Source organism: Pogona vitticeps, chromosome 2 (genome assembly GCF_051106095.1).
Source record: "Pogona vitticeps strain Pit_001003342236 chromosome 2, PviZW2.1, whole genome shotgun sequence".
NCBI classification, from domain to species: Eukaryota; Metazoa; Chordata; class Lepidosauria; order Squamata; family Agamidae; genus Pogona; species Pogona vitticeps.
Genome location: NC_135784.1, coordinates 186,896,383 through 186,911,872, shown reverse-complemented (window position 1 = coordinate 186,911,872; position 15,490 = coordinate 186,896,383). Strand labels below are relative to the sequence as shown.

At 43.4% G+C, this 15,490-nt stretch overlaps 1 protein-coding gene across 2 annotated transcripts in view; it reads left to right on the top strand.

Moving 5' to 3' along the window:
• Positions 1 to 15,490, top strand: part of LOC110069780 (alpha-2-macroglobulin-like protein 1) — an 84,765-nt gene that overhangs the window by 22,669 nt on the left and 46,606 nt on the right. For both annotated transcript variants that reach the window (XM_072991652.2, XM_078386670.1), the window contains exons 11-15: positions 548 to 657; positions 2,508 to 2,672; positions 11,100 to 11,333; positions 12,907 to 12,970; positions 15,274 to 15,425. In XM_072991652.2, coding sequence (XP_072847753.2) covers positions 548 to 657; positions 2,508 to 2,672; positions 11,100 to 11,333; positions 12,907 to 12,970; positions 15,274 to 15,425 — 725 coding nt within the window. The remainder of the gene's footprint in view (positions 1 to 547; positions 658 to 2,507; positions 2,673 to 11,099; positions 11,334 to 12,906; positions 12,971 to 15,273; positions 15,426 to 15,490) is intronic.

The window sequence follows — 15,490 nt, the reverse complement described above, 5'->3', positions numbered from 1 at the left end:
TATATATTAAGTCCGCTTGACTCTGGATTTAACCCCTTGATTTATATATATACATTTATGTGTGCTTGACTCTGCCCCCCTCTGCACTGCTTTCCTCCTCCCCCATGCACCCACAGCTATTGTCTCCAGCCTCTTTCATTCCTGTCACAGCAGAACCCAGTGTGATCACCAGTAAATCAAGGGGCTAAGCTTCCCCTTGAAGCAAGAGAGAAAATAAACCGGTACCATGGTGTTGCCAGCCATAATGATTCAAATAGGAGGAACTAAATCGTTACTGCTAAAAGTTCTTGGGACGTTTGTCCTAGGATATAAACCACATGGGCACAACTCAGCACAACAGGGGCATGGAAAGTATCAGAAGAACTAGAAAACATTTCCGTTCTGTGACCAGGGCCTGAGTTTAGAATTATGTTCCATCTTTAAGATCTTTAATTGTATAACTCTAGAAAGAGAGTTGTGCTTTCTCTGTCATATTCTTACAGTCCTCTTTTCTGCAGACATACTAAGCAAGGATTTAATCTCTTTTTCTCCCCCTCTCCTCCTTCAGGAACAACTGGTTCAGGACGTGGCATTATTGCCGTTAGGACCGGTTCGGTTGAAGTAAACTTCATCCATCTGAACTCTTACTACAAGCAAGGATTTCCATATAAAGGAAAGGTCAGATGCTAAGAACTGCCAGTTCACTTTGCCCACTGAAGGATCGCACTAGTCCTGACATATTTAATTAATCTAGGATGGTTGTGAGATTGAAAGAGATTTAAAGGTTCCTTCGCAGGTTGAAGGGATGGGATAGCAATATTTAAATGCTCACCTTTATGGACCAAGATTCAATTCCCTCCACCTCAAGAAAAGAAAAGAAGCGACATAGTCCTTGGGCATAAACCAGAAATAGGGCTGGAAATGCCTTTTCAGTATAACACTAAAAACAGGTGTGTTTTTCAATTTTCAGAATTGAGCCCCATTAATGAGCACAACTTTTTTTTTCCTAAGCAAATTCTCTCTGAATGGCATTGTCTGCCACACCTTCTTTTCAATCATCTCCTTCGAGAGGCTGGGCAGCACCATCTAGTCTGGCTTGGACAGATTTCTTTCTTTAAAATATCATTACCCCACCTTTCTTCTTAAAAAGGACCCAAGACAGCTTACATTAAATGACAATATTTAAAAACCAAAGACAGTAAGAATACAAATATTTTGAAAGAATTAAACAAATACTGTCTTTAAAACTGCAAATGAAATCAATTAATTGAAAAATAGCAAGGCACAACAATCTGTTTAAAAACACCTCTTAGGCAACCCGTCACTAAGGGAAAGCCTGCCTTCATCTGCTCGTGGAAGGACAGCAAAAAAATGGGACCAGTGTCGTCTCCTATGGGAGGGAGTTCCAGAGTTTGGGAGTGGCAACAGAGAAGGCCCTCTCCTGTGTACCCAACAAATGAACATGTGAAGGTGATGCGACCGAGAGCAAGGCCTCCCCTTAAAACCCAGGCAGGTTCATAAGGAAGACACAGTCCTTGAAATAGCTTGAACCCTGGCCATTTGGGGCTTTATAGGTTAAAACCAGCGCTTTGAATTGTGCCTGGAAATGAATCAACAGCCAGTGGAGCTGCTGTAACGGGGGGAATTATATGTTCCCTATCACCAGCCCCAGTCAGCAATCTGGCTGCAGTGTTTTCGGCTGGCTAAAGTTTCTGAACACTTTCCAAAGGCAGCCCCATGTAGAGTGCATTACAGTGATTACGCTGTGTTGCATCCAGATAAATCTCCAGTTTTTTCAACCACGCTATGATTTTATCCTTGATGTTAAGCATCGGACAACTATTAGTATTCATCAGTATTGCACACTGCCACGTTTTAAATTATACATTCTAACCCCTTGATCTTCTTATCCATTTTAAAGGAGGTGTATATCTTCTCTACATTTGCTATTCTGTATGTGACAGGTGGACCACCTCTCTCTCTCTCTCTCTCTTTACTGTATTTACAGTATGTATACACGTATACGTTTGTACCTATGTATGCACACCTCACCTTCAAGTACCTGGAAAGACACAATGACCCAGACAATCCTATGGAATGCATATGGCCCCAATCCACCAGCAGTCTACATTGTTCTAACCACAATTTTTCTTTGTTGTCCTTATTTTTGTTTCTGATATTCTATATAATGTGTTTGTCCATTTAGTCTCTCTTCTATAGTTCAAATAGTTTTTCTGTCTTTCACGTCATATGTTCACATTTCTAGTTTGAGGTTGCTCTTGGCCTACTATTTAATTGCCCATCACATAAACTGCTCTCCATAAAATTATTCTTTGCTATAAATTCCTGAGTTAGTTGATTAGGTGTTTTTGAGGAATAAGCCATGTCAACTGAAACACTAGATTTAATTTGAAAGTGGTGTTTTTAATAAATTCTTTTCTCCTTTCCCTGCAACCTGTCATGGAATGGTGTCTGACTAGTTCCATAATTTGGGAAGAATTACAAAATTCCTGTTTTTTTACCCTCAGATGACATTTACCGTGGGAGGAGTACCTATAAAGAACCAGACCGTCTATCTTACTGTTGACATCAATCATGTGGATACACACCTTTCATATGTCACAGATGAGAATGGTGAAGTTAATTTCTCCTTAGACACAACAAAATGGAAGAACACTGAAGTTGCTTTGCGGGTGAGTCATAGAAACAATGACAAAGAAAACATGTCAGATTTGCAAAAGTTTTGCACCAAAAGAAGTTACACGTCACAACTGCAATCAATAAGCATTTGGACTAGTGGATCATACAGCATTGCAAGATATGGCTGAGATACATTGTGCTGTAGTAGTTGTTTTGATCAGTATTAACAATGCAGCTTCAGGTTAGTATTGGATAACCAAAAAATACATAATATGGCAGTATTGTTGCAAATGTTTATAAAATCTACAGATGAGCTACACATGAATCTGTGGTATAATAGGCAAAAGTAATGTAACATTCAAGAATTACTAGGGATGTGCCCAATGAAAAATCCTGCATTTCCTTCCTCTCAGGCTTCTTCAAGCGCTAGGATTAGTTCTTTCATTTTTCTATTTTTCATGTAATGGCTCTTTCATTTTATATGAAGGGGAATGCCTCTTTGGGGTTTCTCATTCATCTTTTCCCATTCTGTTTCCTGGCACTCCAAAAGCCATTAAAAAAACCTCCTGTAAAACCTGCTTTTAGGAGACAAGGTGACAGAGAATGGGGGCGTGGTCTGCTGCCATGGAAGACAGCAGCATAAGAGATCTGCTCCTCTCTCAGCCTCCTTATAATATAACTAATAAATGTGAAACCTGGCAAACAGAGAAGTAAAATTTGCCAATTAATAGAGAAATGAGGAGATCAAAGAAGATGGGATGAGAAAGTTGACTGGATACCTCTTCAGAAGCAGAAGATCAAAGTGATTTGGTGGGGTCTTTAGAGGACACTAGTGATGAAATGATTTCCATCCATTTTGAAGGAAATCAACCCTCACTTCTCACTGGAAGGACAGATTCTGGAGCTGAGGCTCCAATACTTTGGCCATCTCATGAGAAGAGAAGACTCCCTGGAAAAGACCCTGATGTTGGGAAAGTGTGAAGGCAAGAGGAGAAGGGGACGACAGAGGACGAGATGGTTGGATGGTGTCATCGAAGCTACCAGCATGAATTTGACCCAACTCCAGGAGGCAGTGGAAGACAGGAGGACCTGTCTTTGTTTAGTAATCAATAGAGATAGGGATAAAGTGCCAAAATGGTGCTCAATCTTGCTTCATCATGAACCATGAATTGACCCCCCCCCGTGACCTGAAAAACAACTAATCAATTTGTCATTTGTCGGGTCTGTTACATACAGCACTGATGTTACCTGTCTGTCATGGGTTTGGAGGGAAAGTTCCATCCTATGGGGAGTGGAAGGCGGGACATCAGGAGGAGGGGCTGTACTGTATATATATGTGGAGCGTGTGTGGAGAAGTTTAGAAGCTGAGGAGAAGAAGCATCAGCTGGGAAGAAGAAGCTGGTGTGGGAGTCTGTGTGTCAGACAGGGTACTACTGTGTGTCAGAGTACCAACCTGATAGGTTCAGGTGTCTGTTGGTTAGCCAGAACTGATAGGTTCAGGGTCTGTGCTTCAAGTTAAGGGTTCTGTGTGAACCAAACTGTATGCATGTATGAATGAGAATAAGCCACGTTACTTTATCTTATTCACCTGATCATTTTATTTTCCCTGTGTGTTGTATTTAAATAAACCTTATTCTTTTATTTGTTTAAAAATCCATCCCTGGTCTGTGTGACTTCTTATAGGGAATGGTTGGTGGCAGCTTAGTTAACGTGTGGCAGATCCCAGTAGGTCTGGGTTTGTCACATTGATTGGTGTCCAGCGTGTGGGATACGACTGGTCCAGTTGTCCAGCGGTCCAGCAAAGCCTTGGCAAGTGTGCCCAGAGCAAGGGGGGTCTAGTCAGGGACAATCTGAGGCGCGTAGGTAATCTTCTAGGTGTACCTCACGGGGAGGTGCGCTAGTGGAAGAACGTGCCAACTGGGGAGACTAGATTAGGGTGCTCTGAGGCAGCCTGTTTTTGGCGGGAAAAAAGCTGAGGCAAAACTGTAAAGTAGAAGTGATCTAGCCTGCCTGCTGAGAGGCCCAGCAGAGGGGGGTAGACTCTAAATCGCTACTGTTGCAAGTAGTGCTGAAGGACAGCAGCAATCTATAGGGAAGGCTGGTTCTGAGGCAAAAGAAAAAAAAAGTGGTCGTTTTATTTTGAGGCTTGACTTTTTAAAGCAGCTTGTTCTGAGGGGGGATTATGCCCTTGACTCGAAGCCAAATGGCAGAAATGGGTGAAGTGAAAGACCCCCAGGTTGACCAAGGTTCTGAGGATGAATTTGGCTCAGTGCAGGGTGACAGCACAGGAGAGCAGAACCCAGAACTCAGAAAATTGCTCCTAGCCCAACAGCATGAACTGAGGGTGAGGGAAATGGAGGAAAGATTAGAGAGAGAAAGAATGGAGGAAAGAGAGAAACAAAGGCAATTTGAAATAGAGAGAATGGAAAGAGCAGAAAGATTGGAGAGAGAGAAAATGGCGTTTGAATTAAGAAAATTGGAAATGATGAACCAGAACAATAATAACAATAGGGATTCTGAGGGAGGCCAATTGTCTAAAGCTGACCTGAAGAAATTCCCTGTGTACCACAAGGGAGATTGTCCTGAGGTGTTCTTTTCCTTAGTGGAAAGAGCGTTTGTGGACTTCTCAGTGAGGGAAACTGAGAAGATGACCATCATGCGATCTTTAATCAGTGGTAGCCTGGCTGAGGTCTATGCCGAGATGCCTGAGGAACTGATGAAAGATTTTGCAGAGTTTAAAAAACTGGTGTTTGCAAGACATGGGATAAATGCGGAACAGCTGAGGCAAAGATTCAGGTCCCTCACAAAGAAACCAGAGCAGACTTTTACCCAAGTGGGGGCCCAATTGGTGAGGCTGCTTGAGAAATGGCTATCTCAGGAGGGGACAGAGACCTTTCAGCAGCTCAAAGACTTGATAGCGCTGGAACAGTTCTATTCAGTCCTGCATGGGGAACTGAAATTCCAGGTGAGGGAAAGGAAACCAAAATCTGTGGCAGAAGCAGCCGAGATCGCAGATTTTATTTACCAGATAAGAAAGCCCTTAGGTGAGGAGAAATCTGTAGGAAAACCCCAAGAAACCTACAGCAAGTACTCTCAGGGACCAGGGAAAAGCCAGCAAGGGGGAGGGGCCCATGGTGAAGGGAAGCCCTCAGACATGAAACCAAGACCTCAGATTTTGGAGGGAAAACCAAAACAAGATGAGAAAGACTCAAAATACACCAGAAAATGTTATTTCTGTCAGGGAAAGGGCCATCTAATCTCAGAGTGTGAGAAATTAAAGCAGCTAAAAGGAATTGTGCCTCAGGATTCGAGTGGGACCAAGACAAAAGCTGTGTTCTGTGTCCAGAAAGAGCAAGGCTCATTGTCACTGAGGGAGCCTGTTGCCATGGCTACTCAATCTGGAACAGCTACCTCTGCTGATCAGGCTGAGGAAAATGGTCCTCTTGTAGAGGTCAGGCGCTGCCTACTGGTGAGAACAGATTCCCAGTTGTTTGAGACAGCAGGGGTGGACGTAGGAATACTTGACCGTCAGTATCGGGGGCTGCGGGACACTTGTTCCCAGGTGACCCTGTGCCATCCAGATATTATTCCTAGGGAATATGTAATCCCAAATGAGAGCATGAAGGTGGCAGGGATTGAGGGGCAGGTAATCTCTCTGCCAGTAGCGGAGGTACCTGTGAACTTTCAAGGCTGGAGGGGAGTTTGGCGGCTAGCAATTTCATCGACTCTGCCAGCAGCCGTGCTCGTGGGAAATGACCTGGCTGAACATGTGAAACGGGTGCTAGTGATTACACGCTCACAAGCCACCACGGGGACAGTTCAGGGGGGTAATGATGAGCCAGAGACGGAAGCAGGTGGGGGAAGTTCAGAAGCTGTGGTGGAAACCTTAACCACAGACAGCAGATTTGGACAAGAGCAGAAGGCAGACGCCACTCTCCAAAAGTGTTTTGAACAGGTGACTGACGCCCAGCTAACACCTGAAACCCCAGTGAGATTTCTGGAGAAAAAGGGGATTTTATATAGAGAGACCCTGAGGAATATCTCAAAAGGGGGAGATGGGATCAGGAGTCAGCTAGTGGTACCTGAAAAGTATCGCCCCATGATCTTACAAAGGGGGCACTCTGACATGTTTGCTGCGCACTTAGGGGTGAACAAAACACAGCAGAGAATCACACAGAATTTTTACTGGCCTGACATAGGGAAGCAGATCAGGGAGTTCTGTAAACAATGTGATGTGTGTCAAAGGCAGGGGAATAGCCGCGACAGGACCAAAGCAAAGTTGTGCCCTTTGCCTGTGATTGACACTCCGTTCAAATGCATAGGGGTGGATATTGTGGGACCTTTGCCCAAGGCCACAAAGAGGGGGAACAGGTTCATTCTCACCATTGTGGACCATGCCACGAGGTACCCTGAAGCCATACCCTTGACTAACATTGAAACTAACACAGTGGCAGATGCCTTGGTGGGGTATATGTCCAGGATGGGATTTGCCTCAGAAATAATCACAGATTTGGGAGCATCATTTACATCGAAGCTCATGAAACGCTTACGGCAAATCTGTGGAATTAAGCACAAGGAAACCACTGCCTATTATCCTGAAAGTAATGGGTTAACTGAGAAGTTCAATGGGACTCTAATGCGCATGATTAGGGCTTACTTGGCAGAGAATCCAAACAATTGGGACCAGAAGCTGCAATCCCTTTTGTTTGCTTATCGATCAGTGCCACAAGCCAGTACCGGGTTCAGTCCATTTGAACTTTTATTTGGGAGAAGGGTGAAAGGGCCCCTCGATTTGATCAAACAAAATTGGGAGCAGATCACCCAGGATGACCCACAAGACGTTGTGACATACATAGACACCTTGAGGAATGACCTAAAGGGAAACCTAGAGCTAGCAGCAGAGACCCTGCAAGCTCAAAAGGTCAGAAAGAAAGCCTGGTGTGTCCAGAGAGCCGGGGAGAGGCACTTTAATCCAGGGGAGGAAGTGCTTTGGCCTAGGCTCTGCAAAGAGAACAAACTGCAGCTGGGTAGCCCAGAAATGAAATACTTGGGTCACATGGTAGGGGGAGGAGTGATAAAACCCCTGGAGGCCAAAATAGAAGCTGTTCGTGATTGGCCCAGACCCAACACCAAGAAAAAAGTAAAATCATTTCTTGGGTTGGTGGGCTACTACAGAAAGTTCATCCCGAGGTTTAGCGAGATGGCGGCTCCGCTGACCGATCTGACGAGGAAGAAGGCTGATGACCGCATCCCGTGGACCAGCGACTGTGAGGCGGCGTTCCAGAGGTTGAAGGAGGCGTTAATCAACTATCCAGTGCTGCGTGCTCCAGACTTCGACCGGGAGTTCATCATCTACACCGATGCGTCTAACAGCGGGGTAGGAGCAGTTCTTTGCCAGGAGGATGAGAATGGTGACCAGCATCCAGTGTCCTACCTGAGTAGGAAACTCCAGAAAGGTGAGAGACATTTGGCAACCGTGGAGAAGGAGTGTTTGGCCATAGTCTACGCGATCCAGAAGGCCAAGCCTTACATCTGGGGAAGACATTTTGTTCTGTGCACTGACCATTCACCACTGCAATGGTTAAAGACAATGAAAACCCACAATAGCAAACTTATGAGGTGGGCTTTAAACCTACAGGACTATGACTTTGAAGTGAAGGTGGTCAGAGGGTCAGTGAACTGTGTTGCTGACGCCTTGTCAAGAAGACCTGAAGAATGAAGACGGCGAAAGAACATGGACTATGTATATATATTGATGACAAAAAGTTAAATGTACCTGGGTTTTTTTGAACTTGGTTTGTATGAATAAAGGTAAATTGATGTAATGTATATGGTAAATGTTTAAATGCCTAATTGACATGGTTAACTTAGAATGTAAGTATAAGTAAGTATGATATTGTATGTATAACTGTTGTTGTGTGTTTTATCCAGGTTGTTTTTTGGGAAAAAGCACCTTAGCTTTCCCCCTACAAAACAACTTATAAAGAGGGGAGGTGTTACATACAGCACTGATGTTACCTGTCTGTCATGGGTTTGGAGGGAAAGTTCCATCCTATGGGGAGTGGAAGGCGGGACATCAGGAGGAGGGGCTGTACTGTATATATATGTGGAGCGTGTGTGGAGAAGTTTAGAAGCTGAGGAGAAGAAGCATCAGCTGGGAAGAAGAAGCTGGTGTGGGAGTCTGTGTGTCAGACAGGGTACTACTGTGTGTCAGAGTACCAACCTGATAGGTTCAGGTGTCTGTTGGTTAGCCAGAACTGATAGGTTCAGGGTCTGTGCTTCAAGTTAAGGGTTCTGTGTGAACCAAACTGTATGCATGTATGAATGAGAATAAGCCACGTTACTTTATCTTATTCACCTGATCATTTTATTTTCCCTGTGTGTTGTATTTAAATAAACCTTATTCTTTTATTTGTTTAAAAATCCATCCCTGGTCTGTGTGACTTCTTATAGGGAATGGTTGGTGGCAGCTTAGTTAACGTGTGGCAGATCCCAGTAGGTCTGGGTTTGTCACAGGGTCATTAAAAAATGTTTTTTGCTTTCGCTCTCTTGCTATGCAAGAGGAGCGAAAGCAGGAATCAAAACGATTGCTCAGCCATGGCTGCAGGATTGCTTTGATCCCTTTCCGCTTCCTTTTGCTAAGTCCCATGGGGCTTAGCAAGAAGGGGGAAGGCAGGGATCAAAGTGATCCTGCACCACTTTGATCCCTTTCCCCCTCCTATTTCCCCTGCAGGACACAGCAAGAGAAGGGAAAGCAGGGATCAAAGTGATCCCGCAGTGGCTGGGGAAATCCCTTTGATCCCTCTTTGATCCCTTTGCTCCTCTTCTTATACTGCGCAGGCATAGGAAGAAGAGGAAAGGGGACACAAACCATGTCCTAATCCTGGGGGTGGGATTCCCTTCAGGCAGCCTTTAGCAAGCCACCCGAAGGGAAAACCCCTCTCTGCTTATGTCACAGAGGAACAGCTGATCTGTGGAGGGCATAAGCAGATAGGGAATGAAGCGACAAATATAAAAGGGTTATATTCATTGCTTCGTATTCATTGGGGTCTCTGGCAACAAGCAACAAATCTCTGACAAATCAGGGATATTTAACGAATATTCATTTTTATATTCGTCCCCGTGTCTGTCATCAATCTTAATGGAGACTGCAGCCAAGAAAGCAGCAGAAGAATGAGACTAGGATGAGCAGCAATGAAGGAACTAGAAAAGATAATCAAGCGCAAGAGTATGTCACTGGGAGATCAAGACCGAGATCATCCACACTCTTGTATTTCTGATCACCATGTATGGGTGTGAAAGTTGGAGAGTAAAGGAAGCTGACAGAAAATAAATTATCCATTTGAAATATGGTGTTGGAGGACAGCTTTGTGGATACCCTGGACTACCAGAAGGACAAACAAGTGGGTCCTAGATCAAATCAAGTCTGAACTATCTCTGGAGGCAAAAATGTTGAAACTGAAGCTGTCCTACTTTGGGTACATCATGAGAAGGCAGGATTCTCTGGAAAAGACAATAATGCTGGAAAAGGTGGAAGGCAGCAGGAAAAGCAGAAGGTCCAGCACGAGATGGGCTGACTCCCTAAAGGAAGTCACAGGCTTGAGTCTACAAGAGTTGAGCACGATCGCTGAGGGCAGGACACTTTGGAGGTTGCTTATTCATAGGGTCATAAGTCGGAGGTAACTTGACAGCACATAACAACAACTTAGACTACTTAGAGGAGAAATAAAAGAAGATAATTTTATTAACATTTGATGCTCTTTGTTAGTTTTTCCTTTACAATTAAATAGAGAGCATGATATTTTAAGAAGATTGGAATATGGGTCTGCTGTCTTTTAAACTTGATGGAATGAATTGTATTATTTGTACTATAAATATATTGCTGAATATGTGACCATATTGATATTTGGGTGACAACATTAAAAAAAGATTTTTTTAAGGCAACAGAAGATCAATCTGCTCTAAAAGCAGGCAATTTTCTCCAAATTTGGCCCAGAACAAGTCTATTACTCTGCTAAGAATCTGTTGAAAAGTTACACACTTTTTTTGTGACTGCTCCCTCCTACTAGGAATGACCTATGGAATGCTGTTTTGACTGGTCACACCATATCAGAGGTGCAACTCTAATCTGTGTAAATCACTCACGGTGGGTTATAGTTTGAGTGGGAGGGTCACCCTGCCATTTTTGATTAGGATGCTGTGCTCCAATACATGTAGAAATATTTTCCCATTATTATAATTTTTTTATTTACTGTTCCTGTTTTGCCTCTTGCATCTCTGTCATCTTAGTTCCTACTACAATCTGTATGACTTATCTCAAGCCTTTCACTTTCCGTATCTCAACAGTAACTGAGAATGCACTTTTCAACTTCTGTTATGCTTAACAACCTCTAAAATATATCCAGTTCTCTCTGCCAGTAATCAAATGCCTTTAAACCATTGGCTGTTTCTGATATCTCCTCTACCATTTTACTTTGTAGGGTAGGTATTCCATTTTTAATGTGACCCAAGGTGATCCCTTTGACCTTGACAGAACATATAATGAAGCTTTTGCCTGGGTGAAGCCCTTCTACTCAGAGAGCAATAGTTTCCTTGAGATTCATCATGTGGAAGAAACGCTGCCCTGTGGAAAGGATCAGGAAATACTAGTGGACTACGTCCTTGATAGAACAGAACTGGACCCAGAAGCCAATCACATAGATTTCTACTACATGGTGAGCATCTAGTCCTTTGAAGAAAGAGGGAAGAGCACATGTGTAGACAGAGGAATTGATGCCAACACAGAGAACGTTCGAAGGGGACAAAGTAAAACAGAAGCAAAACAAGAAAAGTTGCAGTGTAGGACAAATATGGAAGCAGGATAAGGAATTATTAAAGGAGAAGAGTAAATATAAATAAGAGAAAAATACAAAACAAAACCAGAGTGACCAGGTAAAGAAAGAAATAAGAGAGTGTTAAGGTTGCGACCACATTGATAAATACTTTGGGATTTATCCACAGTATGAGTGAATTTAAAATATTTTCCAGCAATTATACATTGAATGCAAATCAATCTTGTCCTTTTGCTTCCCATTTGGATTCCCCCCCGCCACTGGGGGCTTTTGCTTTTTTAAACATGGAACAATTCAAGCTGTATTTTCTCTGTTTTCTTTATGGGGTACTTTGCTAGGCTTCAAAGAAAGAGATGGCACATCTGCTGTTCATTGGATCAAATCCTCATTTCAAGAGCAGGCTTTGCTCTGTTGCTCTTGGATCCAGAGGGCAGGGAGATGTTGCGCTATTACATCCTCTTCCATTTAATTTTGTATTGGAAAAATTTAAAGGAAAAGAGGGTTCACAAAAAAAGATGAATTATTGGGGGACTTCAAAGAATAATAAATTTGCTTCAGTGTGAGCTTTCATGGATCCAGTGCATCCAAAGCACAAGTGGATTTGCGCCCCTAAAGTCTCACACTGAACCAAAGATGTTAGTTTTTAAAATGGGACTATTTATTCATTTATTTATTTATTTTAAATATTTTACCCCTTTTCCCCCCTTAAAAAGGGCCCAAGGTGGCTTACATCATTAAAAGGCAATATTTGAAAACTGAAAAAACAAGCCGTATATAAATATTCAAGGAGTTAAACAATATTATGTTAAAATTGGGAATAAAATCAATACTAAAAACACATTTAAAACTATATAATCATCCATTTGAAAAACACTCTGAGACACGCAGGGAAAGCCTGCCTGGAGAGAAAGGTCTTAATCTGCTTGCAGGAGGACAGCAAAGATGAGATTAGCCTGACCTCCCGTCGGACGGAGTCTCAGAGTCCAGGATCAACAACAAAGAAAACCCACTCCCATCCCTCCACCAAATGCACCTGTGAGGGTGGCAGGATAGAGAGGAAGGCCTCCCCTGATTAACTTAACACTCAGGCAGGCTCAAAGAGGGAGACGCTGCCCTTCAGATAGCTTGGACCCAAGCCTATTTAGGGCTTTATAGGTTAAAAGCAGCACTTTGAATTGTCTGTGGAAATAGATTGACAGCCAGTGGAGCTGCTATAACAGGGAGGTTGTTGTCCTTCTAGGGGCCAGCCCCAGTTAACAGTTTGGATGCAGCATTTTAAACCCACGGAAGGGGTTAAGAGCTCTTTGTCCCCTTAACATTTGAGATAGCTCCAAATAAGACCTGTCGTTCAAGGCTCTGGTGACCCATAGCTTTAGTTACTCCTCCTGCATTTTTAGCTATCTGCAAGCCTTGCATGTCAGCTCCTCCTATGGTCTAACATGTTATCTCCCTGCAGGTTGTATCAAAAGGAAAGATTGTCACCAGTGGACAAAAAGAAGTGCCAACCAGCCAAGATGAGAGTAAGTAGGAGAAACCATCAAGTTCCATCAGCTGTACTTGCACAGGCTCCACTGTGGTGTGACACTACTGTACAACACATTGTGGTCTTTATGGGAAACATACTGGGTATTATTAAGTACAGTGGGGCTCTGCTAGATGATTACCTCGCAAAACGGGTAATCCACAGGACGATGACGTTTTGCGATCGCTATAGCGATTCGCAAAACAGTTTTGCCTATGGGGGATTTTCCTGGATGATGATTTGGTCTGTGCTTCGCAGACCATTTTTCACAAGATGATGATTTTTATAGCTGATCAGCGCTTCCGTTTTTCACAAGACAGCAATTTTACAGCTGACTGGCGCTTCGCAAAATGGCTTCTCTATGGGTGATTTTCGCTGGACAATGATGATTTTTCCCCACTGGAACACATTAAATGGATTTCAGTGCATTCCAATGGGGAAACGCTTTTTGCAAGATGATGTTTTCGCAAAACAGCGATTTCAATGGAACTAATTAACATCATCTTGCGGGGCACCACTGTATGTACATACTGGCAGTATATCCAGTCTTTCTTGAAGGGTTTACACCACTCGACACCCCCAGTTCTCACTCCAACAGCACAGGCAACATAGAGGCAGTGATTACTGGAAGAACACTTTATCCCTGGTGGTGGTGGGGACCTAAGATTGGGGAAGGGAGTCTCTGAAGGTGCACTGGATTGTTTGCACTTGGTAGGATGTAGGAAAAGAAAGAAAGAATGGTGATGAACAACGAAAGAATGGGGGGAAAGAGTGTGAAGAAATGGGCAGCAACAACATCTTAAGCATGGGTTCAACACATAGAATCATTGAGTTGGAAGGAGCCTATAAGGCCATCGAGTCCAACCCCTTGCTCCGTACAGGAATTCATATCAAAGCTAAATAGAAAAACATATATAGGAAATGAATAGTCTGGGACCTTCTACTCTGCCACAGAAGCATATTCTGCAACTAATTTCTCAACTAAGGAGCCAGCTGATACCACCCAGGTTACACAAAACAAGATATGGGCATATGTTACATAAGTGAGTTTTTGCTAGGATGGAATGCATGCTTTTTGGCTGTAACATTAAGCCATAGAACCAAGGCTGAAGTTCCTTATGTCCGTATCTTTTTGTACCCATCACTCTGGAGAGTTGTTTGATACCACAAGACTTCTTGTGGATTGCCCAAATTAGCAGCCTAGTGTAGCAGCCATTCCTTCTCTGTCAACACACCTCTGCAGAACAGTGATGAATGGGAAGGGCCCCTCGAGCAAGGGGAGAGAGCCATGAATTTGCAATTCCTCTGTCTGCCTAAGCGATACTGGTAGTGCTTAGACCCGGGGAAACCCCACATAAGGACAAGCTAAACATATTTGGTGGGCCTGCTTTTCTGGTGTAGTGTGCCATCTCAAAATGTCATTTTTAACATTTAGCTTGTAACAGAAGCCTCTCTGAGTTTGTTTGTTTGTTGGATTGCTTGCTTGCTTGCTTGTTTAAAATTAACCCACCTTTCTCCTTAAAAAGGACTAAGGTGGCTTATATCATTAAAAGACAATATTTAAAAGCAATATTTTATTATTACAAATAATAAAAAGGATCACAGAAATATCATTCTAAAAATGGTAAACAATCGTAACATCAAAAACACATTCAAAGCAGTAAAGCACAACAGTCGATTACAAATCTGCACTCCAGGTATCTAGTTTCTGAGGGAAAGCTTTCCTGAAGAGAAAGGTCTTTGTCTGCTTGTGGAAGGACAGCAAAGATGGGGAACCAGTCTGGCCTCCAGTGGGAGGGAGTTCCAGAGTCTCGGAGCAGTGACACATAAGGTCCTTTCCTGTGTCCCCACCAAACACACCTGTGAAGGTGGCGGAACGGAGAGAAAGGCTTCTGTTCATATAAGACTGGCAGCCAGTGGAGCTGCTGTAACAGGATGGTTATGTGATTCCATGGGACCAGTCCCAGTTAGAATCTGGCTGGTGCGTTTTGGACCCTCTGAAGTTTCCAGACACTTTCCAGAGGCAGCCCCACATAGAGCATGTTATAGTAAGCCAGGATTATGACCAAGACAGGTGTCACTGTGGCCAGACCAGACCTCTCCAAGAACCTCCTCCACAAAGTTAGTCCTTCAGTGTAAATAATATCCAACAATAACTCAGTGGTTATCAGTTGGGGACACAGTATTGGAGAAACCAGCCCTATTTCCTAGAGCATTCTGTTGCAGTGAAGTGTGAGAATGTTCATTTTTATCATATGACATGTTCTTTTTCTCTTACCATGCGTTTTCCTTTACTATCAGGTGCAGCACTTAAAGGGACCTTCTCTCTCACCCTGTCTCCAAGCTCTGATTTTGCCCCCACTGCCTGGCTCTTACTTTTTGCTGTGTTTGCTGATGGTGAGGTGGCAGCTGACATGGATCAGTTCCCTACAGAGAGGTGCATCAAGCATAAGGTTAGTGCTTCTGGGACAGCAAATGGCTAGAATCAATTGAACCAAAAGTGGTATGGTAGAGCCAT